The sequence below is a fragment of the Aquarana catesbeiana genome, linkage group LG01 (genome assembly GCF_042186555.1).
Source record: "Aquarana catesbeiana isolate 2022-GZ linkage group LG01, ASM4218655v1, whole genome shotgun sequence".
Taxonomy (NCBI): domain Eukaryota; kingdom Metazoa; phylum Chordata; class Amphibia; order Anura; family Ranidae; genus Aquarana; species Aquarana catesbeiana.
Genome location: NC_133324.1, coordinates 397,179,675 through 397,207,157, shown reverse-complemented (window position 1 = coordinate 397,207,157; position 27,483 = coordinate 397,179,675). Strand labels below are relative to the sequence as shown.

Genomic DNA, 27,483 nt, shown 5'->3' with positions numbered 1-27,483 from the left:
ACCTCCTTGATTATATATATATATATATATATATATATATATATATATATATATATATATATATATATATATATATATATAATAATTTTTTTTTTTTTTTTTTTTTACATCTGTCTGCATCTCCAAACGTTGGCTAAAACACACAATAAACTCTTACTTTTGTTTCTTTCTGCTAAAATCATCCATTGTTATAGTATAGTCCATTGAAAAATAGATTTTATTCATGTATGTTCTGCCTCTCCAAAATAAGCAGTGCAAGTGATCACTATAATTGTTCCAGTTGTGGCAAGATAACTAACTTCGCCTCAGTAGAATTAGCAGACAGTGACTTAATCCTAATGACATCTTGCAGATCATAGAAAGCTTTTTAGTCCAAAAATGTGTGCAGATTATAACAGATAAATATCAAATGGGTCAAAAATCATAGTGTGTCTAGCTTCCACAGAATGCAGTACAGGTAGTGAATGGAGGTTAAAGCATGAAAATGAAGGGTGGGGCTAACTATATAGAGTTCCTCTAAGTACAGTGAGGTAAGGACAAATTTATTTAAAGGCAAATGAACAACAATGCATGTGTAACATAATACTTCCCGTCAAAATCGATGCTTTCAAATATTAAACAATTGAGAATCAAGTCCACACATTAACCTCCCTGGCGGTATTCCCGAGTCTGGTTCAGGGTGGATTTTCAGTACCAAAATCAGTAACCCCGAGTCAGACTCGGGATCGCATTGCAGGATCCATGTAGAGGTTACTTACATTGTCCCCTGGATCCTGCGATGTCTCCCCGCTGTGATCTGCGAGCTGCCGTGTCTAGCTCGATTCAAAGTGCCGAGCTCCGTTCCCTGCGAGCGTTGCGACGAAGTTCGGCGCCAAATTCAAAAAGTAAAAAACACAGTATAGATACAGTATACTGTAATCTTACAGATTACAGTACTGTATCAAATAATTACACATCCCCTTTGTCCCTAGTGGTTTGTCCAGTGCCCTGCATGCAGTTTTATATTATAAATACTATTCTTTCTGCCAGGAAACTGGAGATTGTCCATAGCAACCAAAAAATATCTGTTTTACGTCAAAAGTGCTTTTAGACCAGCTAGAAAACAGCGATAATAAATTAGAATCACTTGTAGAATTGAGCGATAGTGATTTGTGGGGAAATTCATCATCAAACACTAAAAGTAATGACAGTGACAATTCTGCAACTGAGCAAATTTCAGTGTTTTTGATTTGCTTACATTATTGAATAATTTTTATTATATTATTTGTTATAATTATTTATAGTTATTTATTATATTATAATTTTTTATTTTGTTTTTCAAACTTTATCATACCCGGGATGTCTACTAAACTCCTTGTTTGGACAGATTTAAGTGAGTTATTCCTAAGAATTACAAGCCTACAATATAAAACGCCAAATTTCCGTGCAAAATAATTGTACAGTTTTCAGCATCAAAAATCTGAAATAATCATACCACCAGGGAGGTTAAGTAAAGACTGCATTCCAGGAACACCTGAAAAAAAGAAAAGGAAGAACTAGAGAATAATAATGCAAACTTTAACATACTGTAAAACTTTAGTCACTACTGGTGTCGGTAAGATGGCACAGAAGACAATCCATGAGTCTATCTTCTGAGGGAGAAGGCAGCACATGCACCATTCCTTCTTACCTCACTTAGAATCAAGTCATTGGGGTAGAAGACAAATCCTCTTCCTTTTGGCAAAAGACTACCCGTTTTATTTAAAAAGCTAGACTCACTAATCCTTCCTTAATTACCTTGACTTCTACTTTCCGAACCTTTCCCTCATTACTTGGCGCAGTCTTTGTAATAAGATCAGTAGGCCAGTGGTTGTGGTGGGCATCCTTTTTATTTCTAGAGGACTATAATGCCTACTTGTAGGTTGGGTTTGACATTTGCCACGATCTTGAAGGTTGCAAAGTTATTTCTTCCAATGATTCCAGAAGACATTGGCAAGGTGCAATGCTTGCTTGGGGTGATTTTGAACCAGCAGTGCAGTGATGTGATGGTGACCTGGAGCTACAAGGGGACTTCTTTTTTTTTTTTTTTCCCCCCTCACCGAACAGACTGGAGTTCCTTATATGACCTCAAAGTTTAATGTCAGACATAACAGCAACTGGTTCTTGTCTGTAGAGGAGCAAAACTCATATAAGGTTGTTCAGATTAGGCCTGGAAGGAAGGACATTTTTGAGGGAAACACTTTTTCATGTTGAGCACTTGAGTTGAAGACCACTCTGATTATTATGCATGATTTCTATCGTGGCAACAGCTTGCGCATCACTTTACAACATGAGGGCAGACAGTACAGTTACAATTCAATACAGGAGGAGACAGAGAGCCCTCCTCGTTAGAGCTGACGATCTAGAAGATCTGATAACATCAGATAGGTAAAAAAAAAAAATCATAGTGTCTAGCTCCAGCAGAATACAGTACATTTGTTGAATGGAGGCTAAAGCATGAAGTAGGGTGGGACTAGCTACAAAGTGAGATAGAGACATAATTATTTAAAGGCAAACAATGTATGTGTTTTACGTTAAGCTATCTCTTATATGTATTACGGAGTATCTTGTCTAGCTATCTGCACTCCAATTGCATTAGTCACAATCAGTCTGTCACTTCCACTCCTCTGTTACTTCTTTCAACTTCTATTCTGATTAGACCTATGCAGAAATGTACCCAGCGTTCTTTTGTCATTCTTATCCTTCATTGATTCCACATCAGAAAGTGGGATCCAAGATTTTTGTCCTTAGGCGACGATTGGGTCTCAGTTTTGATTGGATGGTAGACCTTCTCAATGCTTGGGCTCTGTTTTCCGCCTGGGTCCATGGCCAAGAGGGATTTATGCACATATTTATCATGACTGGAAAAAAAAAAAAAAAAAAATACCGGAATCAAATGTATTTTTTAATGTCATTTCCATTATACTTCTTTTTCATTAAAATATTGTGCTTGGTGTTTAACCTTGAGGGGTTACTGTTCAAGTACACGTTTAACCTGTTACTGGAATGTTTACAGGTAGTAAGAAGACCACGAAGGGTCCAAATGGTTGTTCCAAGCAAATCTGAGCCTGCTTTGGATATTATGGATGACTATACAGAATTTGAAAACCGAACAGCTTACAATGCATATAGTGACAGAAGTGTAGATCCAAGCCCAGGCTATAGAAGAGACCAGGAAAGGGGTCCTTATGAAAGAGAACATCGAGGCTATGGAGCCCGTGCAAAAAGCGTTGACCAAGATCTTAATGTTGGTTATGGACTCAGGCAAGAATATAGTCGTGGCAGAAGTATGGAGCGAGGCCTTGATGATGAACAGAACTACCGAACCAACCAAAGCCGTGGCAGAAGCATAGACCGTGGTCTGGATGAAGACCTTGGGTACAGAAGGGAAAGAAGTCGAGGCAGGAGTCTTGACCGAGACTTGGATGACCCGCGAAGCTATGGAAGGGATAGCAGTCGTGGAAGGGCCTTGGATAGAGACGACCACTATGATAGAAATGCACAGTATAGCCCAGACAGAGGTTATGGCAGAAGGGCTTCTCCTGAGCGCAAATATGAAAAAGAATTGCAGAGAAGTCGAGATAAACTTCTGTCTCGTAGCCCATCTCCTTCAGACACATCTACGAGTGTCCTTTTAACAAAGAAAAAGCCAAATGAAGGCAAGCATTATTTTTTTTTTTTTTTTTTTTTTTTAATTTCTGATGTCATTTTTCTCTGTTAGTTACAAGTGCCAATACATTTTTCTCTTTGTCAGTTACAAGTGCCATTATGTATTTAATTTTGTTTTTCCAGAGTATGGGCTTCGGCTTGGAAGTCAGATTTACATTAAGGGATTGACAAGCACTGGTTTGGCAGCAAAAGATGGGAACTTGCATGAAGGGGATATTGTTCTCAAGGTAGTTAATACATCTGTTTTTCTTATTGTGTATTTATTCTTCATTTCTGCATTCACTGTTTTGTCACTATAAACTTGTTAATTAAACACACATCCTATTAGTTTAGATGACAGCTAAATTATGTAGAATAAACTAAACTATTTAAATATGTATTTCACATAAAAAACAAGCACTAGCTGTATGAAATGAACATGACATTTTAAATAAGATGGAATATCCTAAAAAGCCTGTGAAAGCTTGTTGGAAAAACTGTCTAAGTAATGATGTCGTTTTAGGAATACCAAAACTTTGTACAATTTTTTTTTTTTTTTTTTTTTTTTTTTCTTTTAGTACATCTTTAGATACATTTAAACTTTAGTCAGATACAACACAAGTAATTTCAGCTATGTATTCATTTTTTTTTCTTTTACAACTAATATAGTTTGAATCTGTCTTGATATTATTTTCCCGTATTTCCCCACAGAGCAGCACTTTGGGAGTTTTGATCAGCATTGTGAACTAACCAAGGCTCTATCTATATTGCTGCTCACAATGTTGTCAATCTAATACTGTGAACATGCTTGCATGAGGGATGGCCTCAATTTGCTGCTGCCATTCATTATGTACTCCAAAGGTTTGGGCAGGCTGAATTGCTTAAAGGAGAAGTAGGGCCCTGCTTCTCTTGTAAGTCACAGGAGTGCACTTTGTTCTGCACTCTTGTGATCCCCCTATTGAGCCGGTCCAGGCTCTGGAGAGATCCTGACAACTTTAATCTCAGGAACCACCCAAATGCCTGGACTAGCCGCTGGCTCAGCCTCTCGATGAGCCTTTGAGAGGCTGAGCCTCCCGCTCCCTGCACAGCCTAGTACTCCAATGAGCGCTGAGGGGGCAGAGAGTGGTAACTTATAGTCACTGGCTCTGGTCACTGAAGACCAAGAACTGAGCAATTAGCGGTCTTTAATGGATTGGTTCTCGGTCTTAGAGGCTGCGAGGGACAGCTGCAGCAGGACCACTGCTGCTTCCACCTAGGTGAGTATGAAAGTTTGTTTTTTCAGAAACCCGCACTTCTCTTTTACATGTATTGTATTCTGCAGATAGGTCCGGGACTTAGCTGTGCTGTCTTGCAGTGGTTTCTAGGTAGCAGGACTGGCTGAACATAATTCCAAATCCTTTGACAGGTGAAACCGTTTACATCTAAAATTTCTTTAGAATATCAACTTTTTGCCTGGAATTCAGCTTTGACATATACCATTTTCACTCTACAAACTATTTGTGGGCTTGTGGTCATATAGGCTAACTGTTGTGAAACATGCAGGCTGTCAAAGCAGACCTCTCCTGAAAATGCCGCTTCCTGCCTGACAGGATCGGCTTTTCTTTTACTTCTGGGTTATTGGTTCAGTTGGCGTCTCAGATCTTCTATTGCTCATGGCCTTTGGAAATTTTTATTTATATTTCCTGATCCTCCCACCTTGTGTTGCCATCAGTGTTAATTTTGGCAGCAAATTTCAATGTAGTTTTAGTCTTAGTCCTAGGACTTAGGCTTCTGGAAGTGTTTTGTTTTAGTTGACTAAATCTCCAGTACATTTTAGTTGCCTAAAATCATTTTAGATGACTAAAATGGAATGGGTTTAGTTACACTGTAATGCATTATTTAAGCATTTCTCTACAATTTCCAAACTCATTATATACTCCTGGAGTGAAAAATCGAATAGGTTATTATTTATGGAATTAAGGTTTAAACGTGCTACAGATTTAGTCATTATATAAGATCTTTAAGGTAAACCAAGTTTTGTTACAAGAATATTGCTGTTTTGACTGAAGTGTAATGTTAAACTAAAAAAAAAGAACTCTTTGCATGAATATGCCACCCCACAGTGAATATTTACATGAACTTGTCTGCTTTAAGAAAATATATAATGTTTTTGGGGGGGGGGGGCGGCATGTTTATGTAATTTTCCGGCCTAAGTTGTGTCTTTTTTTTTTTTTTTTTTTTTTTTTTTTAAAAGCATAGTTGCAAAAACAGCTCTGGCTGCACAGATCAGACAGTGTGCTGCTGTCCCATGGTGGACAAGTTGTGATGCCTATTGACAAGAAGTAGGTCTCCTTCAGGGGGCCTCTATATATCAGTATGAAGTGTGAGTGTGGCAGTGTGAGAGGGTTACCTACCCAGCCCAGCCCCCGCCATCCTAAAAGAACATCCCCCTGCAGGCTGCAGATAACAGCCATTGATAGCCTAACCTTCTGTGGACAGCCTCCTATTTACAAACGCCGGGAAGGAAGCAGGAGCTCCGTGGTAACCGGAACTTCTGAAGGTAAAGGTCCCTGCCTGACATTTCCATTTAATTCTACGTTCGTTAACGAAAACAGAATTGATTTTCGTCAGTTTTCCTTGGTGTACGAAAATGTGCTGTACTTTTAGTTTTGTCGCTGTAAAAATGCCGCTAAAATGCCACGAAAATGATGACAAACGTTTTTGTTGACGAAATTAACACTGGTTGCCATTTAAGAAGACTCCATACACCCTTTAGAGTTTTACATACATTTTACATCACAAAACTGCAGCAGGAGTGAGGCTATGGGTCATAGGAAAGAGGAAGAACTAGGAATTCTGGAAGGGAGCACTGTCTGCAGAAGTTCACAGATCGTATAGGTAGCAAATAGGAGATTCCATCTGTTGGCATTTACACAAATCTAAAATCGTTTTGGACTTGAAATTTAAAAAATTATGTGTGTAATTGTAGTGGCAGAACTGTGTACATGTCGACATACTCTATTTTACACACAATTGCTACCCTTTAACTGCCACCAACGTAAGACTTATGGCAGTGGGGGTTTTACACACACTGCTGGCTGCTGTGGTGTGTGTGCCTTTCTGATGCAAGCGATTGGGCAGCTTCCCCCTCAAGTGCTCAAATTGTGGAGAAAATCTTAAATTTTAAGGCATTTAAAAATATATTTATACATTAAAATAGAATTACATATTTCACCTATTGCCGAGTGAATAACGCACATATGAATCCGCAAGGAAAGTGGGTTTTAATTGCCCAGCTGCTGCACATATGCAATCATGTTGGCCTGAGGTTGTGTGCTGGGATCGTGCTTACTGCACATCAGCCACATGATAGAGAAGCGATGCCGCCTCCCAAAAATTAAAGCCCACTTAGGTGTTAAGAGTTAATACAATTTTCTGTCTTGGCCCTTCTATTGCATTATAATGTTTGCATTCTTGAAGTCTGTTTTATTTTTTCTTATGTTTTTAGATCAATGGCATTTTGACTGAGAACATGTCTTTAACTGAAGCTCAGGCTTTGATTGAGAAATCTCGCGGGAAGCTTCAGCTGGTGGTTCTGAGAGACAAAAAGCAGACTTTGATCAACCTGCCTTATGTCGAAGACAGTGACTCTGAGATGGAAGGTGAGAAAACAGTGATTGTGTTAAAAGGTCTCTAAGCTTCAAAGAATCAGTAAACCAAACATACAATTTACCTTAATATCAGAATAATACTGTTAGCAAATGTGTATGTAAATATTTTCTATACTGTATATAAAGTGGTTGTATAGCCAAAACCTTTTTTTTTTTTTTTTTTTTATTGTTGGTGAGGTTGGCATTTCTGTCATGGTTTTTATTGCCTTTTTGTGCCCCTGCTGTGCAGATTTACTCCATTTGTCCTGGTGATCATTTTTACAAAAACAAAAATTGATGGAAAATTCAACATTTTGCAGCTAAAACCAAGAGGTGAGGGTAAATCTTACAAAAAGGACACCTGTCCAAGTGGGCAATTCACCTCACTTTGGAGAGTTGTATTCCCACTTTCTGGTGCATCCCAAGGACAGGAAGTAAAGCAAACAGAACTAAGACAGCAAAAAAAAAAAAAATCCTTAAAAAAACCTGACAGGTTTAGCCTTTGAAGAAGGAACGAAACACAGGGCACTCCGGCATTAGGCCTGTGCACGCTGGTTGTAGACTTAATCTCTATCCAGTGGTAGTTTTTTGGGGGGTGGGGGGGAGGTGTCATTGGCTACCTGCTGATCTGCTGCAAAAATGAAGTAACCTTATATATAACAGCCTTGTAGAGAAATTACTCTTGGCTCGTTTCTTTAATATTTTACTTGGGATTCTTTAAGCAATTTTTCACTGCCTTCTGATACAACAATAGAAGCAGTGCAGGCAGATCTATACAACGACAGTAAAACCTTGGGAGATTGGGAGACATACCCAGACCCCACAACATGGAGATGGCCTGTAATGTTGATTCAAGCACTGGATCCAGTATGGGCACTCACCTTGTGCAATGCGTGTTGTTAGCCAAAGGGTTGCTATACAGATCCATGGTTGTTGTCCATCCCTATGGAGCCCAGACCCCTGCTGGTTTATACCAACTGACAGGTGACACCTGGACCCTATATAGTGACAAACAACGTGGATAGGTAAGACAGGGTCACCCTGTTTTCTTTGACTGTTACTCTAGTCCCATGGCAAAAATAAAGCATGAAATCTTTTACTTGCTTTACACTGATAATGTGTGTTCTGCATAGTATGCGTTTTATATGTGGAAAGTATCTGGGAACTTGTTGCTTAAGTTCAACCAATCAGAGGTTAGTCTCAGGTGAATGACCAGATGTTACATTGCAACATAGGTCGTGACTTTACCACCACTTTTAGCCTTATAAGGTACTCAGGGCGATTCCTCACACCACTTTTGCAACAAGGACTTTCTTACATGATGGTCACCTGGTTGATGCGTATTCCTATAGACATGCATACCCTATTTCTGCAATAAAAATTGTCAATATGGCGCGATGAGTGCAGGCTGAGCTGAGACCAGCTACATTGAAGGAAAGTGTACAGTGTACGATGTGGTACAAATCCTCAGGATAAATCTTATGGCTTTAGGAACTGCAGCAGAATCCAATCCAGCACACTTAACGGTGCACTTTTGAGAGCTTGAAGAGATCTCTAAGCAACAGACAAAAAGAGCAAAGTGTGCAGACGAAGTGTAGTGGGTGTATAAACATTTATTAAAGGTAGACAATTAGCAACTCGCTGAAAGTAAGACTAATTTTGCTTAGCATGGTTCTCAAAAGGATTCCCAGGTGGGGAGGACACCAAGGAAACTGACACAATGGATACACTCGATATGGTCCGGATGGCACCTGCAATAACTAAGCGAGACAGCAAGGGGGTGCTAATCTAAGTGTAGCAAGGTGGTGAGGTGGACACAGCACACAATAGTTGGCAACTCAGTGTTTGGATGATCTCGTGCAATACAGTCATTGGTGCATCTGCAGCTGGGATCCCAAGATGGAGCTGCTGCTTTAAAGAGTGTGGTATCCGGGGTGATCAGGAAGCAGAAAGCAGCACGTGTGGATCGATGGAGCACAGGCAAGGACAGGAAGGGATGTCCAACCGGGGGGGCGGGCGAAACATGTTTTCAAAGCAATCAATTTCAGAATGTTCCCTAATGTGAAATTGCAAAGATAAAAAAAAAAAAGTTAACACATGACATTTTTACTTGGCGTAACATCTTTTATATTTTACCAATGGGTAATATATTGTGTTTTGTGGGCACTATTCATTAAAATTTAATTTTTCCTGTAATGTGATAAACCATGGTGCAAATATCGCGTGACTGAAAGAAATTCCAGCACACACCATTTTATTCTACAGGTACTTTGCTTTGAGAAAATGTATCTTGTTTAGTGGTTCTAAGTAATTTCCTAGCAAAAAAAAAAAAAATGCTGATATTTACGTGTAATGTGCGAAATGTCAGAATTGGGCCGGTTTAGAAGTGGTTAATGCTGGGGTGAATACAAAGTCATTTTGAAAATTATATTATATAGGAAGTCCTCTAAAAACCTACCCCTCTCTGTGGGGTTGATTTACTAAAGACAAATAGACTGTTCATTTACAAGGGCATTTTTGGAAGGGAAGTTGCACTTTGCAAGATAAATTTTTCCCCAGATTTTAGTTAGAGGCGGAGCTCTGCTGACTCTCATCCTCCAATCATGTTGAAGTAAAAATGTTTTTTTCCTTGCACCTGATTGGGCATTCTTTAAAAAATGAAATCTAAATCTCATCATATTCACTAAGCTCTGTGGAAATTCCAATGCAAAGTGCATCTCCCCTTGCAAAGCCTACAGCCTTTTTGCCTTTAGTAAATCAACTCCCTGTATCTCATTATATTTGGCTCTAAAAACTGCAGTAAGGGTTGATAACTCCAAGACAGCTGTATGCAAATCAAGGAGACTTCTCGAAGGGTTGTGTTTGTGCTCATTCTGGAACTGTGACCCTTTCATATGAATCAATGTCCCTGCACCTGAATCAGCATTATACCGGGTATGTACGAGCCGTAAATGGTTGGTTTGGCAGGAACCGGCCGGCTTTCGGACCATGTGTACAGCTCCCTGTTCAACAGAAGCTAGTCTCACTGGCTGCTGGTTCTGATCAGTGTGTGCTGGAGGGGGTGGGGGGGGGGGAGAAACAGTCCCCCTGTCAGAATACAATAGCACAGCAGTGGATATTGCTTTATGAACATCACTTCACAAACAAAAAAAACCTGTATGTGAACAGACTTCTGGAAGAGCAAGATCTGGATTTTACAGGCCCCACCCCAAACACCCAAACAGAGGGGAGTACTGTGTAGTTTTAGAAGACAAGTTAGACGTTCTCTCTATGCTAACTGCTTTATACAGTTATGAACATTAATTTCTTAGCCCTGACTGGATGTTCCTGAACGTCCTGTCAAAGCGCGGCCGTGTGCCCATGCAGCCCCGATGTAGCTGTGTAGCTCTATGATTGGCCCTCCTGATCACATGATGGCTGTGTCCAATCACAGCCATTGTGTGATGTAAATAGAGCCGTTTGTCAGGCAATCGGTTTTGCTTTTCCTCACACAGAGCATGTCAGAAGTAGATGATCTGCGCTGCCAGATGGGGATCAGTGAGTTTTGAGCTGTTTTTCAGCTTGTCACACACTGATCACCCAGCTAGCGTCCTGACAGTGTCCCCACACAGTGAAAAACACCTGCGCGCGCACACCTGTCCCGGGGAGCACCTGGGCGCACACCTGTCCCGGGGAGCACCTGGGCGCACACCTGTCCCGGGGAGCACCTGGGCGCACACCTGTCCCGGGGAGCACCTGGGCGCACACCTGTCCCGGGGAGCACCTGGGCGCACACCTGTCCCGGGGAGCACCTGGGCGCACACCTGTCCCGGGGAGCACCTGGGCGCACACCTGTCCCGGGGAGCACACCTGTCCCGGGGAGCACCTGGGCGCACACCTGTCCCGGGGAGCACCTGGGCGCACACCTGTCCCATCTGTCAACATGGCTAAAAAAATGACTTTTTCATTTGCTTTCCACATTTTCCAAAAACTTGTGGGAAAAAAATGACATCTTCAAGACTCATTATGCCTCATAGAATATACATTGGGGTGTTATCTACAAAATGACCCCATTTTGGAAAGCAAAGTCCATTGTCCTGGTGCTCCAGGCCCTTCAAAAGTGTGATAGGTAGTCGGGAAACTAAATGTGTAATTTTTGCTCCTAGAACGCCTGATGGTGCTCCCTGCATGTTGGGCCTCTGTATGTGGCTAGGCTGTGAAAGTCTCACACATGTGGTATCTCCATACTCGGGAGGAGTAGCAGATAATATATTGGGGTGTAATTGCAAGTTTACCTATGCCATGTGGCAGAAATAACTTATGACAATTTTGGGGGGGAATTTATTCATTTTCCAAACAATTGTGGGCAAAAAATTGCAACTTAAAAAAACTCACTATGCCTCTTAATAAACAACCTTGGACTGAAATCTTTACAGAAAAGGATCATTTGGTGGGGGGGGGGGGGTTATTTGTACTCTCCTGACATTTTAGGGCCTCAACAAATGATGGGCAGTCAGTAAATCGGGGTTGCTCAATTTTCAGTGATATGTAGCATAGCTTGTAGACGCTATAAATTTCACACAAACCAATTATCATACACTTACCAGGATTTTTTTTTTTTTTGTCACTAAATGATATATTGCTCACACAGGCCATGGGAATATGTGGAATTGCACCCCAAAATACATTCAGCTGCTTCTCCTGAGTACTACCTATCACAGTTTTGAAGGCCATAAAATGCAAAGATGGCACAAAACCCCCCCAAATGACCCCATTTTGGAAAGTAGACACCCCAAGCTATTTGCTGAGAGGCATGTTGAGTCCATTGAATATTTTATTTTTTGACACAAGTTGCGGGAATGTGACAATTTTTTTTTTTGCACAAAGTTGTCACTAAATGATATATTGCTCACACAGGCCATATGCATATGTGGAATTGCACCCCAAAATACATTTAGCTGCTTCTCCTGAGTATGGGGATACCACATGTGTGGGACTTTTTGGGAGCCTAGTCGCGTACGGGGCCCCGAAAACCAATCACCGCCTTCAGGATTTCTAAGGGTGTACATTTTTGATTTCACGCCTCACTACCTATCACAGTTTTGAAGGCCATAAAATGCCAAGATGGCACAAACCCCCCCCCGCAAATGACCCCATTTTGGAAAGTAGACACCCCGAGCTATTTGCTGAGAGGCATGTTGAGTCCATGGAATATTTTATATTTTGACACAAGTTGCGGGAAAGTGACAATTTTTTTTATTTTTTTATTTTTTTTTTGCACAAAGTTGTCACTAAATGATATATTGCTCAAACATGCCATGGGCATATGTGGAATTACACCCCAAAATACATTCAGCTGCTTCTCCTGAGTACGGGGTTACCACATGAGTGGCACTTTTTGGGAGCCTAGCTTCATACGGGGCCCCGAAATCCAATCACCGCCTTCAGGATTTCTAAGGGCGTAAATTTTTGATTTCACTCCTCACTACCCATCACAGTTTCGAAGGCCATAAAATGCCAAGATAGCACAAAACCCCCCAAAATGACCCCATTTTGGAAAGTAGACACCCCAAGCTATTTGCTGAGAGGCATGGTGAGTATTTTGCAGCTCCCATTTGTTTTTGAAAATGAAGAAATCAAGAAAAACTTATTTTATTTATTTTTTTTTTTTTCTTTTTTCAATTTTCAAAAGTTTGTGACAAAAAGTGAGGTCTGCAAAATACTCACTATACCTCTCAGCAAATAGCTTTGGGTGTCTATTTTCCAAAATGGGGTCATTTGGGGGGGGATTTGTGCCATCTGGGCATTCCATGGCCTCTGAAACTGTGATAGGCAGTGAAGAGTGAAATAAAAAATTTACGCCCTTAGAAAGCCTGAAGGCGGTGCTTGGTTTTCGGGGTCCCGTATGCGGCTAGGCTCCCAAAAAGTCTCACACGTGGTATCCCAGTACTCAGGAGAAGCAGCAGAATGTATTTTGGGGTGTAATTTCACATATTCCCGTGGCATGTTTGAGCAATATATCATTTAGTGACAACTTTGTGCAAAAAAAAAAAAAAATTTGTCTTTTTCCCGCAACTTGTGTCACAATATAAAATATTCCATGGACTCGACATGCCTCTCAGCAAATAGCTTGGGGTGTCTACTTTCCAAAATGGGGTCATTTGGGGGGGGTTTTGAACTGTCCTGGCATTTTATGCACAACATTTAGAAGCTTATGTCACACATCACCCACTCTTCTAACCACTTGAAGACAAAGCCCTTTCTGACACTTTTTGTGTACATGAAAAAATTATTTTTGTTTGCAAAAAAATTACTTTGAACCCCCAAACATTATATATTTTTTTAAAGCAAATGCCCTACAGATTAAAATGGTGGGTGTTTCATTTTTTTTTTTTTTTTTCACACAGTATTTGCGCAGCGATTTTTCAAACGCATTTTTTAGGGAAAAAACACACTTTTTTTAAAATTTAATACATTAAAACACACTATATTGCCCAAATGTTTGATGAAATAAAAAAGATGATCTTAGGCCGAGTACATGGATACCAAACATGACATGCTTTAAAATTGCGCACAAACGTGCAGTGGCGACAAACTAAATACATTTTTAAAAGCCTTTACAGGTTACCACTTTAGATTTACAGAGGAGGTCTACTGCTAAAATTACTGCCCTCGATCTGACCTTCGCGGTGATACCTCACATGCATGGTGCAATTGCTGTTTACATTTGACGCCAGACCGACGCTTGCGTTCGCCTTTGTGCGAGAGCAGGGGGGGACAGGGGTGCTTTTTTTTTTTTTTTTTTTTTTTTTTCTTTCTTTCTTTCTTTCTTTATTTTTTTTGCTTTTTTATCTTATTTTTAAACTGTTCCTTTCATTTTTATTTTTTTTTAATCATTTTTATTGTTATCTCAGGGAATGTAAATATCCCCTATGATAGCAATAGGTAGTGACAGGTACTCTTTTTAGAAAAAATTGGGGTCTATTAGACCCTAGATCTCTCCTCTGCCCTCAAAGCATCTGACCACACCAAGATCGCTGTGATAAAATGCTTTCCCTGTTTCCCAATGGCGCTGTTTACATCCGGCGAAATCTAAGTCATGAAAGCTTCCAGTTTCTTAGGCCATAGAGATGTTTGGAGCCATTCTGGTCTCTGATCAGCTCTATGGTCAGCTGGCTGAATCACCGGCTGCATTCTCAGGTTCCCTGTTGGGACAGGTGAGCCAGAGAAAAACATGGAAGACGGTGGGGGGGGGGGCATTCCCTCCCACTACTTGTAAAAGCAGTCTAGAGGCAAATTAGCCACTAGGATTGCTTTTACATGAAAGCCGACCGCTGGCTGAAAAGAATACCAAGATGATACCTAAACCTGCAGGCATCATTCTGGTATAACCACTCAAAGTCCAGCAACATACCAGTACGTTGCTGGTCCTTGTTGGGTATACATTGTAAACTTTTTTTTCATGCAGCTTGTGGGCTGAACGAAAAAAAGATATTGATCGGTGGGTATGCCCACCATTAGAATACCTCCCTTCATCCACCCACTTCTAATGATGGGCATACATGCACCGTATATATATGCCGAAGCATGGGGGCATCCTCCCGCAAAAGGCAGGAGCAAATCGCTCCTCCACCCACTGCTGCCCCCACGCTTCGGCATATATGCTGAAGTATGTAACTGTGGTGGTGAAATCACCTCCGACAGCGCTGAAGTCACGGCTTTATGTATCGTGGGAGCAAACGCTGTTGCTGTCAAGATAAATAAATCCGTGCTGCAACTGAATGGCGTACCTGCTAAGCAAATGATGGTTAACAAAAAAACAAAGTAACATTACAGTATAACAGTAATACATACCATACCTGCAAAGCAAAATACAAAAAAAACCATAGTAAAAAATAAAACATTTAACGCAACCTGTGCCTACCTAAAATATATATATGCCGAAGCATGGGGGCATCCTCCCGCAAAAGGCAGGAGCAAATCGCTCCTCCACCCACTGCTGCTCCCACGCTTCGGCATATATGCTGAAGTATGTAACTGTGGTGGTGAAATCACCTCCGACAGCGCTGGAGTCACAGCTTTATGTATCGTGGGAGCAAACGCTGTTGCTGTCAAGATAAATAAATCCGCTCTGCAGCTGAATGGCGTACCTGAAAGCAAAAAAGTGGTTAACAATAAAAAAACAAAGTATAAAAAAATTGCAAACCTATAAAGCAAACATGATAAAAACATAACAATAAAACATTGCAGTATAGAATGCAGAACAATAGAAAGAGAGCAATAAAACGACAACTATTTTTGTTTTTTTTATTTGATATATTTTTTTTTTTTTTTTTTTTTTTTACTTTTTTTTGTAACTTTAACTTTTTTAACTGGTACCAGGTTTGGGTCTCTCAAAATGCGACAGCATCTTGGGAGACCCTGTGAAAGTGTGTCCTAGTCTGTGCAGTGCTGTACCCTACGCTAATACTCCACTAATGTATGGTAGCGTTCAAAACATTCACCAATGCAAAGACCAGGATTGCCAGGACAAGAGGGGACAATAATACCGGGTGTCACGCCTAAATCCGCGCTTGCTGCAGACACAACATCTTTTTTGGGGGGTTCGTTGGGTAGGGGTACTCGGGAGGGCATAAAGAAAATACCTCTCGTGCAGCCGGCTTACTGCATTTGGTTGGGGAAGGTGAGGTGGAGCACCGTCTGGAAACAGAAGGACTCTGACGATCTCTTCCTGGAATTTAAGGAAGGATCCAGTCTGTCCTGAAGCTCTGTATAGCACATGAGCGTTCAGCAAAGCCAATTGAAATAAGTATACAGACACTTTTTTGTACCAGCGTCTGGCCTTACGGGCAATTAGGTACGGCGCCAACAACTGGTCGTTGAGGTCCACCCCTCCCATATTAAGGTTATATTCGTGGACACAGAGGGGTTTCTCCACAACACCAGTCGCCGTAGGAATTTGGACCGTCGTGTCTGCATGAAGAGAGGTAAGAATGAAAACATTCTTATTGTCCCTCCACTTCATAGCGAGCAAATTATTACACTGCAAGCAGGCTCTCTCCCCCAGCCTAAGACGGGAATCTACAAGCCGCTGGGGAAAGCCCCGGCGATTAGGTCGCACGGTGCCACATGCTCCAATCTGATGATCAAAAAGGTGGCTAAAAAGTGGCACGCTCGTGTAATAATTGTCCACGTACAAGTGGTACCCCTTTCCGAATAAGGGTGACACCAAGTCCCACACTATCTTGCCAGCACTTCCTATGTAGCCAGGGCAGTTTGTCGGCTCTACGTGACTATCTTTGCCCTCATAAACCATAAAACTACATGTATAGCCTGTGGCCCTGTCACAGAGCTTATACATCTTGACCCCGTATCTGGCACGCTTGCTGGGAAGGTACTGTTTGAATGACAAGCGGCCAGAAAACTTAACCAGGGACTCATCAACGCAGACAACTTGATGGGGAGTAAACAAGTCTGCAAAACGTTGGTTGAAGTGGTTTACGAGGGGCCGAATTTTTTGTAGAGCCGATCATATTCAGGGTCTCCACGAGGACGACAGAGTTCATTGTCGTTGAAGTGCATGAACCGCAAAATCTGCTCGTATCGTGCCCTGGTCATGGAGGCAGAGAACAAGGGCGCATGGTAAATTGGGTCAGTGGACCAATATGACCGCAACTCACTCTTTTTATTCAAGCCCATGAGGAGAGAAAGGGCCCAGAAAGATCTTAAAATCGGAAACAGTAATTGGTTTCCAATCTCTGGCAAGGGAGGACTGGGGATTAGTGGCGATGTGTTGACCAGCGTATAAATTGCTTTGGTCCACAATAGATCTATAGAGATCTTCGGTGAAAAACAGCGAATAAAAATCCAGTGGCATAAAGTCAACTGTTTCCACCTGAATTCCGGGTTGGCCAGTGAAAGGGGGAAGTACGGGTGCTGCAGAAGTGGTGGGTACCCAATTCGGATTGGCGAATGCAGCAGGAAGGGCACTATGGGCACGACGGGCCTGTGTTCGTCTTCTTGGTGGCAGCGGGACACTACTTGTGCTTGCCACCTCGCCAGCTTGAACTGCACTTATGGGACTCGCCACGTCACCAAGTGTTACTGCAGTGCTGGATGTACGACCAGGGTGTACTAGGCCGCTGGTGCTTGCCAGTTCACCAGAAGGAATAGCGGCACTAGTACTTCTCTGCTCCATACGAGAGCCCTGCGGTTCTTGCACTTCAAGGACAGAAGAAGTTCGGGGTCTGGTACGCCTGACCTTAGCTCTGACGACGGAGTTGTGGTCCCTGCTATCTGTCATGGAGCCGCCGTCCTCTACAGGATCGTATTCTGAGCCTGAATCTGACAGATGAGTGACTTCCTCTTCACTATCTGTCATGCTCAGAAACGTGTAGGCCTCTTCATAGTGTACCTTCGATTTGCCATTTTGGGCTCTAAATTTAGGGGTACACTAGTGAGACTCACAGGCAAAAAAGCTCCTGACTGTTAGCGACTGATTCAAAACGCTACCAAAAAACTGTTAGCGATCGCAGGGATCAGGCCTGACTCTGTGAACGCTGCAATTATGTGTGCTTAGTGTTTTGTAAGTGACTGTTATCGATTGATACTGCACTTGGGTGGGCTGGGCTGGGCCGAGGAGCAAAACGCAGGTGCTAGCAGGTATCTGGGCTGATCCGGCTAATACTGCGTTTCAGGGATCCCTAAACTGCTGGGGAGTATAGATCTGATCGGATCAGATATCGATCCGCTCAGATACTATAGCACTAAGGGAGGTGTATGCTGCGTGCGTGGGTTTTAGCGGTACTGGCGCTAACCTGACGCTGCCTGGGGTGACGCAGACCTTATCTGACCCTAAAAACGTAACTTATATCACAGCCGGGCAATTAGGGGGTTAAACCTTTATAAGGTAATAAACGGCGGGTGCCCTAAAACTATAATAAACTATAATGAACTATAAAAGAATAAACTAACCAGCGTCACCCGTAACAGTTATACGGTGATCGCTGGTGAAAGGGTTAACTAGAGGGGGCAATCAGGGGGTTAAAACCTTTAGCAGGTAGTATATGGGGGTCCCTGTCGCTCTAAAACACTGACAGCGAACCTATATACTTACCTCCCTAACTAGCGTCACCTGTGTCACTAATACAGCGATCAAAAAAACGATCGCTTAGCGACACTGGTGACGGGGGGGTGATCACAGGGTTAACCTTTATTAGGGGGGTACCCTGGACCTAAAGGGGGGTACCCCAGACCTAAAGGGGCTAACCTAACTGCCCTAACACTTATAACTGTCACAAACTGACACCAATGCAAAAAAAAAAAAAACTGCTATTGGTGTCAGTGTGACAAGGGGGTGATAGGGGGGTGAAAAGTGTGCCTGCATGTTCTACTGGAAGTGTAGTGTTGGTGCAACTTACTTGGATGTCTTCTCTCCTCGGCGCCGGATCGAAAAGACCGGCTCGAGGAGAGATGACATCACTTCCTCTCCCTCTGTTTACATTACAGAGGGAGAGGAAGCATTTGATTCGCTGGGAGCGATCGGGAGGGGGTGGCCATCAATGGATGGCCTCCCCCTGACCTCTCATCGCCTGCGAACAAGAGCCGACCGCCTATGGCACGGGGGGGGGGGGTCCGATCGGACCCCCCGCCCGCGGGAAGGCATCACGTATCAGGTACATGATTTTGCCTGCCCGTGCCATTCTGCTCACGTATATAGGCGTGAGGCGGTCGGCAAGTGGTTAACAAAGACATGTATCAGAATACATTCTGACCTAAATTTGATAACATTTTGACTTTATTAGATTTCTTTTAAAACAAAGTAGAAAATATTTTTTATTTTTTTTTTTTTTTCAAAATGTTTGCTTTTTTTTACCTACATCGCAAAAAAAAGGTGAATAAACGCCACCAAAAGAAAGCTCTATTTGTGTGAACAAAATGGTAAAAATGTAATTTGGGTACAGTGTAGCATGACTAATAGTCATTCAAAGCGTAAGGGCACTGAAAGCTGAAAACTGGTCTGGGAAGGAAGGGGGTGAGAGTGCCCAGTATTGAGGTGGTTAAAGTGTACATGTATTTACAAATGTGTTGGCTGTGTTCGATCACTTTTTTCTTTTTCCCTTTTTAGATGATCCTCCTCATTCAAACAGAAGAAGAAATCCAAGGTCCAAGGAGCAATAAACAAAGGTTTGTACCCAAACATTGTTGACAGGCACAGGATAAGATCTGTGGAAACAATTAAAATGGTCTGCTTTTCCATACATTCATAACTTAACCCCTTCAGACAGTACGCATATATGTGGCCCGCTGGGCTTTTTTCCGTGAAGCCACATATGTTTATCTGTCTTTGTGCTGGGAGTGCGTCACACAGCACGCTCCTAACACAAAGACTGGGGTCTTGCAGGAGAATTTATTTTGGGTTGTTCTTTGGAGGTAGGTTATGGCAGTAACAAGAAATATTTAGCTATTTAAAAAAATATATATTATTTTTGTTTTTTTACTATTTTGGGCCAGTTTTCTTTTGATAATAAAAAAACAATCAGGCAATATCCATTACCGTTTTACCACCAAATGAAAGCCCAATTTGTCCTGATAAAAAAATGTATAATTCACCTGAATGCATAAAGTAGTTGTGATGATACACTATATTACCAAAAGTATTGTTGCCTTTACACGCACATTAACTTTAATGGCGTCTTAGTCCATAAAGTTCAATATTGAGTTGGCCCACCCTTTGCATCTATAACAGCTTCAACTCTTCTAAGAAGGCTGTCCACAAGGTTTAGGAGTGTGTCTATGGGAATGTTTGACCATTTTCCTAGAAGGCACTGATGTTGGAGAGAAGGCCTGGCTCTCAGTCTGCGCTCTAATTCATCCCAAATGTATTCTATCAAGTGAGGTCAGGATTCTGTGCAGGCCAGTCAAGTTCCTACACCCCAAACTCCCTCATCCATATCTTTATGGACCTTATGTGCACTGGTGCGCATTCATGTTGGAACAGGAAGGGGCCATCCCCAAACTGTTCCCATAAAGTTGAGAGCATGAAATTGTCCAAAATGTCTTGGTATGCTGACGCCTTAAGAGTTCCCTTCACTGGAACTAGGGGCCAAGCCTAACCCCTGAAAAACAACCGCACACCATAATACCCCCTTCACCAAATGATTTGGACCAGTGCACAAAGCAAGGCCTATGAAGACATGGATGAGAGAGCTTGGGATGGAGGAACTTGACTGGCCTGCACAGAGTCCTGACCTCAACCCGATAGAACACTCTTGGGGTGAATTAGAGTGGAGACTGTGAGCCAGGCCTTCTAGTCCACATGAGTGCCTGACCTCACAAATGTGCTTCTGGAAATATGGTCAAATCTTCCCATAGACACACTACTAAACCTTGTGGACAACCTTCCCAGAAGCTGGTATAGCTGCAAAGGATGGGCCAGCTCAATATTGAACCCTACAGACTTAGACGCTATTAGTTTGTATGTGTGTGTGTAAAATATAAAAATATATATATATATATATATATATATATATATATATATATATATATGTACTATATACACACACACACACACGTACACGTGTCCCAATACTTTTGGTAATATAGCGTATGTAGTTTTACACGTCAATTTAGCAAAATTGTGCCTGGGCATTAACATTTATTTTACCCTTGGGCGGGAAGGGGACATGCTTTACGTCTAGAGGAAAACAGATTTCATCTCCAAATACGGAAAGGTTTCTTTCACAATAAGAGATGTGGAATAGACTCCTTCAAGAGCTGATTCTGGCCAACTCAGTAGATTGCTTTAAAAAAGGCCTGGATACTTTCCTAAATGTACATAATATAACAGTGTACTAACCTTTTTTAGGTAAAGTTGATCCAGGGAATATCCAATTGCCTCTCAGGGGATCAGGAAGGAATTTTTTTTTCCCCTGTTGGACAAAATCGGATCATGCTTTTCTGGGGTTTTTTGCCTTCCTCTGGATCAACTGTGGGTATAGGATTGTGTATATGGGATTGTATGTGTTGTGTTTTTTTTTTTTTTTTCTCTTGGTTAAACTAGATGGACTTGTGTCTTATTTCAGCCTGACCAACTTTTTAAGTATGTCAGTTCAGTGCAGTGGTCTTCTAAAGTACATTTCTTTAAAAAAAAAAATAGCAACCTTAACATCCTTTTAAATTGATGCCTTTAATAAAAAATAAGGAACTTAGTGGTAATAAACCAGGCTGTGAAAATAGTCAATCTACGTAACTGCAAACATCCTAAAGTAATTATTAGGAAGATCATACAACTGTATTACAAAGCAAATGAAACACTTTTTTTGTGCAGATACATAACGTGTGTAGGTGGAAATGCATTTAGCTAATGGGGGGGGGAGTCTGCAAACTTAAAGTGGTTGTTAAGCCACTCTAACCTGTATACACCATCAACACCGCCTCCTATTGCAGTGTCCCCTCCTGTGTGTGATTTATTAAAATAAGTGCTGCAAATACCTAATTTCAGAGCCGAGTTTGCGATCACATGACTGTGCAGCTCTCTCCTTTCCTCCTCTGACATGCAGTGGGAGGGGCCGAGATTCCCCTGCTGAGGTCAGTCTGGAGGGGAGGAGGAGAGCCGGCTGCTCACGTGATTGCAATCTCGGCTCTGAAATTAGGTATTTGCAGCATTTATTTTTATAAATCACGAGCAGAGGGGGACACTGCAATAGGAGGCAGTGCTGATGGTGTATACAGAACTCTATCGATCATATCGTGCGCAAAACTATGGCGCCTCAATAAAATAGGAATCGTGAATATGTACTGCAGCTACTTGTATTTCTTTGAACTACTGTTTAACATATTTTTGAACTACTTAAACATATGATATTTAAAGGATATTTGCGTTGAAAGGTTTTGTAGGTTACTGGAAATTTTAATCCAAATACACGTTTAAAAAAGCTTCTTCATCATTTTTTTTGGGGGGGGGGGGGGTGCATATAATTAGGGGCCAAATATTTTCTATAATTACCCATGTGTGAAGTAAAAAAAATTGTAATGGTTTGAAGTCCACATTAACTACCCGAGCATATAGTAGTGATATTTGAGGCATAATAAACTTGTCCAACTGCTAAGGCTTGGTTCACACCGATGCAACATAGGATCCGACCTTAAGTCAGATGACATGTGAAATTCAATGTTTCCCTATGAGAGCCGTCTTATCTGATACTACACAAGTCTGTCCAACTTTAGAAAAGGTTCCTGCACTACCTTGACCTGACTTTGATACGACTTCAATGCCACAGTGTAAAAAGTCACATCAAAGTCGGACTCCAAAGTTGCACTGAAAGTCAGGCTAGTGTGAACCGAGCCTTAGATGGAAGCTGTGACTTTTTTGTGTTTAAAATGATTTTTTATTCTGTTAAAATGCTTTATTCTTTTTTTTTTTTTGTTTGTTTGTTTTGCAGGTCCATGTTGTGGGTTCGAGATCAAATTTTCTCTTTTGCTAACCAAAGATGTACATGTACTTGAGCACACAAAATATTTGTATTTTGTATTACATTAAAGACTAATTCTTAACAAACATATATTTTGTTAAACTTAATTTGCAGAAATGCTTCCCTACTTGGGACTTGCTTATTTCCTGGTCTCTTGATATTTAGGAAGGTGAATTCAAAAGTGGAAAGGCTATGTCCTAATCACACCCAGAAAATGGGAAATATGCATGATTATAGAACGTTTGTTTGGGGATTCTTAATAAAAATCCTAGCAGGGTTTCACCCAGGTTTTCTAGACTGTATATATTTTTGTGTATGCACTAAAAAGTGGGGCAAATTTTAAGCTGAAGTTAAAAAGTGTCCCGAAAAATGCATTCCATTTATTTTATTCTTATTGCCCCACCACCATTTCCCAGAAACAATTTAGTCAATTTCACAATGCTATACCATACACGGCCCACTGAGAATCTGAGTATGATAGAAATTGTTCAGAGGCCTTCAATATTTGCTGTTAAACATGTCACTAAGGGCCTTGTCACAGAGGTGATTCTACCACCGTTGACACAATTAGCAGAAAAATTCCAAAAACAGCTTTTACTTGTTGTAATGTAGGGGCACCTCACTGCTTTGGAAAATAAGGAAAAGCCGTAAGTGTAGATCAGAAAGTTCTAGTTGTTATATTGCTGGCAAGTGGGACATAGGCCTAAAGTCAAACAGATCTCATTTTGTATACATCTTGCATTTCAGTTTTACATTGTAAGCAAAATCCTTGAAAATCGAAAGTCCCCAACTCTTGTGTGTTTGAGATATAGAATAGCACTATTTCTGCCTAGTACAAGAAGGTGCTATGTGTGAAAATAAGACCTCAATTTATTTACTGCATTTTGCAGGCAAACGAAGCAGATGTAAAATATTGCTGTTTTTTTCTGTGTTCTAGTGCTAGCTGCTTTTGCATTATAACAAAGATGATTACCCGTGTCAGCTAGTTTGCTGGTATCTCTTCTGTATTTCAAATGTAAGCTCAGAATAGTCACGCTTCATATATTTTTCTTTAAACCTATTTTATTCAGTCGAAATTTGAATATTTCTAACTTGGGTCAGATACATTAGTTTGTATATGGAATACTTAAACTAGAACTACAGGTAAATGGCTAAATGGACATGGAATATGAACAAAGCACCGAGTGTGATCTCCCTCTGCTGCCTCATAACTGTGCTGTAAGCATGAGCCACTTTTGACAGGTTTTCCCAACACCAAGAGATAAAAAGGTGATGGGGAGGAGAGCTCCAAGCATACAGCCTGTGATTGAGAACTTCAACTCTGCATCCTTCCTGTGTGCTGTGAGGAGGGGGTGTGCCCATTCTCTCCAATCAGCTGTCAGAGCTTGTTTACAGTGTATAATTTCAGCTCTCCGGCCTCTAATTTGTGGGTCTCTGAAAATTTTAATTTATCTCAGGGTTTTACAAGACTGTACACGGCAAATGGCCGCAGGTGAACAGGTGCAACGTATGTAGGAAGATTTATTTAATCTGAGTATTTGTAATTCTGACAAACCAGTTGTGTGATTTACACAACTCTGCCACATTTTGCAGCTGTGAAGATCAATCTACTACTTCCTAGATTCAGTTTTATTATTCCTGGTCCAACTTTACTGCTTTCTAAATAACCTCACTGCTAATTGGACATAGGTGATGTTAGTAAATTAATGTCCAACAAACAGCTGGAGGCAAAGATGACATACAGGAAACTGAAATACAGATCCAAGAAATAAGTGTATCCATTTTTGGGCGGTGCGGTATGATGTGTGTGAACTACAAGAATAGCTGAACAAAGTCCTAAATCTTTTGTCTGGTAAAATTGGCTCCTATTTTATTGTGCATTTAGCTTTTGCCTGCAGTTCTGCTTAAAGCCCAGCTTCAGGCTAAAAATATTTCTCTTAAAGTGGACCTTACACTACCAACAAGGTCTATTTTTTTGGACCTTGCCAAAATGCTGTAGTAGAATGAAAACACAATCTACAGTCACTCAATTTCTCTACTGCAGGGAGTGACATTAGCAACCGTCAAGGGAGATATCAGGGAATACAGAGTTGGGCTTCAAAGTACTTCAGTCAGAAGACAAAAGTATGCTTAGTTATTTAAATGGTTAAGGGGTTGTTTGGCAAAGTTTATACACAGAGGAATAGCAAAAGCGCTGCGCAAACTGTTGGCGCTATATAAATCCTGTATAATAATAATAATAATAAAAGTATGCACATCACAGGTTATTGGGCATACTTTTAGGCGGGTGCAAAGTAAGTACTGACTTTTACAAAAAAAGGGATGGACAGGATGGGACGGGACGAGTTATCATTCCCTGCTATAACCTATTTTGGATTTTTAGTCCACCAATATTACTTGCTATACGTATATGATATTACATGCGGGAAGGAAACTCTACCTTCAGGGGTGTTTATCGTTTTGTTAATGTGTAGAAAAAATCACTTGTGCTTTTTAAGGGTTAGACCACTAGTATGTCCTTCTTCCTTATTTTTTTTTTTGTCTTTTTTTACCATTTGTGTAATAAATACTTTTTTACCTTTTAATCATGTATTGACTTTCATTCTGAGAGGGGGGTATCAGCACCTCTAAAGTACCATCATGTATGGCAGGGATCTCCAAACTACAGCCCTTCAGCTGTTGCGGAACTACACATCCCGTGGGGCATTGTAGTTCCTGAACAACTGGAGGGCTGTAGTTTAGGGACCCCTGCTGTATGGCATGTTTTCAATTTACTAAGGGATGTGGTGCTGTCTCTTTCAGCCATACACCTATTTTTCTATCATCTTTTTACAAAACGGTACTTTAATACAATTTAAAATGTAACTATGGGTGAAATAAAAATATAGGAATGGACAGAATGTAAACACCAGTATTATAGGGCCTAATTTTATTTGTATAGACTACACTGAAAAAAAAGTCTTTGTTTATACTGTCTAGGTTATATGCCAGTGTGTTATAGCATTGGTTAAGAGTGTTGTTTTTGAAAACTAAACAGTTTGGCTGTTTCGGGTAGAAATGCTCCAGCTAAATGGGCACCCACGATTTGTCCTGTTTGGAAGTCTAACAAATCATCCATTTTACTAACCGCTAAACACAACATGCAATTTCTCTGGAATACAATCTAGAGAGCATAGACAAAAGAAAAGATGAATAAAAGATAACTTTTTGCAATGTAACCCACACAAATACTAAACAAACCCTATAATAGAGTACTGGTATTCACATTACTGTATTTACCCACTTTATATGATAGTCTGTCACTAAAACAGTTTTGTTTTTCTGAGACCCTTTGTAGCAAAGTTTTAGATAAAGATGTCAAAGATTTAAATTTTGCTTTAAGCAAGAGATTTATTTATTTTTTCTTAGCAGGGGGTTTAATTCTTTAAAAATAGGAATTGTTCTAAGTGCATCTGCCAGTGTTCTATGGTTTGCTCCAAGCCCTGTAACAAACTTTTGCTGGTCACCTTGTTCTGTGATAGGAATCAGATTTTAGTTTGCTGAACACTATATCTGCTAAGTTCTGTCATGGTTTACAGTGTATACCATTGCTGGAGTTGGTAATTGAAAGGAGGGATTTCCTAGGAATAATAAAGTGCACAAATGTGATACTCAGGAGAACTGGGTGAATATATATGAGGAAGAAGGGGAAATCTTCCAATGGGGATGCTAGTTCTGGTGCCAACCAAAGTTTCCCCCACTTTAAGAGAAATTTCCTCTTTTGTCTATGGGACAGGATGTGAAGGGAAATTTCCCCAATGGGACACAGATGGTAAAAATAAATGGGTTATAATCCTCCCATACTTTATTCAAAGTGAAAAAAATAAACTTGTCTTTACTTCTGCTTTAACTGCTGCTTTTAATGGCTGCTAGTTTTATACATTTTTTTTTATTGATGGATATAACTTTCTTTTGGTGGTATTTAGAGCTGAACTTCACCCAGGAATTTGGTTTACTCTCCTCTAAATCTTTCTCCCTCCCTCTTACAGAATTGTGATTTTTTTTTTTTTAACAACTTTTTTTTTATTTGGTAATCAACTTGCTTCCTGTATCCTGGCCTAAGCAAGGATGACATTTCCAGGGCTAGGTCTGCTCTTATGGAATCATCTGTGTCTATAGCAGGTCTATAGGACCTTGCAGACACCCATTGCATGTCCGTGCATGCACAGAAAGCAGCAGGTATATGGGACTTGGGATACACTCGGGGTGTGTGTGTGTGTGGGGGTTTTTATGCATTTCCCATAGATAAAGATTTGTGGTGTGGCTGCACATGCGCAGAATAACAATCAAAGATGGCAGGGTGGAAGAAAAACTTTGGGCTGCAAGAGGCACAATGCTGGACTCCATGAACCAATAAGTATGTATTTTTTTTTTTTTTTTTCAATGCAGGAACAACTTGCATGCCCTCAAAATTGCTAGGGAGGGTGAAGTGCATTTTTCTTATACCAAGAGTTTTATTGAAAATATATATCAACAGAATAGTACAAAACAGTAATGGATACATCATGAATTAACAGGTATAAGACTGCCGGTATCCGGCAGGTAGAACTGACATTCAAAGATTTAAGCCTGGTCTCAGGCAGCTCAAGGCCAAGGCCAGGCGACATACTAAGGAGAGTCTTCATCTTGTGTTTACTAGCCTAGCGGTAAACTGCAAACACAGAATATTATGTTTGCAAACCCTCTTGAACATTTAA

At 40.9% G+C, this 27,483-nt stretch overlaps 1 protein-coding gene and 1 long non-coding RNA gene across 4 annotated transcripts in view; one reads left to right on the top strand and one right to left on the bottom strand.

Annotated features, from left to right (window-relative positions):
- LOC141147467 (tight junction protein 2-like) overlaps nucleotides 1–22,835 on the top strand; it is a 70,727-nt gene extending 47,892 nt beyond the window's left edge. For all 3 annotated transcript variants that reach the window (XM_073634712.1, XM_073634719.1, XM_073634709.1), the window contains 5 exons: nucleotides 3,035–3,677; nucleotides 3,811–3,914; nucleotides 7,154–7,307; nucleotides 19,402–19,460; nucleotides 22,718–22,835. In XM_073634712.1, the coding sequence (XP_073490813.1) occupies nucleotides 3,035–3,677; nucleotides 3,811–3,914; nucleotides 7,154–7,307; nucleotides 19,402–19,454 (954 nt within the window). In that variant the 3' untranslated portion in view covers nucleotides 19,455–19,460; nucleotides 22,718–22,835. The remainder of the gene's footprint in view (nucleotides 1–3,034; nucleotides 3,678–3,810; nucleotides 3,915–7,153; nucleotides 7,308–19,401; nucleotides 19,461–22,717) is intronic.
- Nucleotides 8,895–27,483, bottom strand: part of LOC141147491 (uncharacterized) — a 53,486-nt gene continuing 34,897 nt past the window's right edge. Inside the window, exon 2 of the long non-coding RNA XR_012245057.1 lies at nucleotides 8,895–9,351. This is a non-coding gene — a long non-coding RNA (uncharacterized lncRNA). The remainder of the gene's footprint in view (nucleotides 9,352–27,483) is intronic.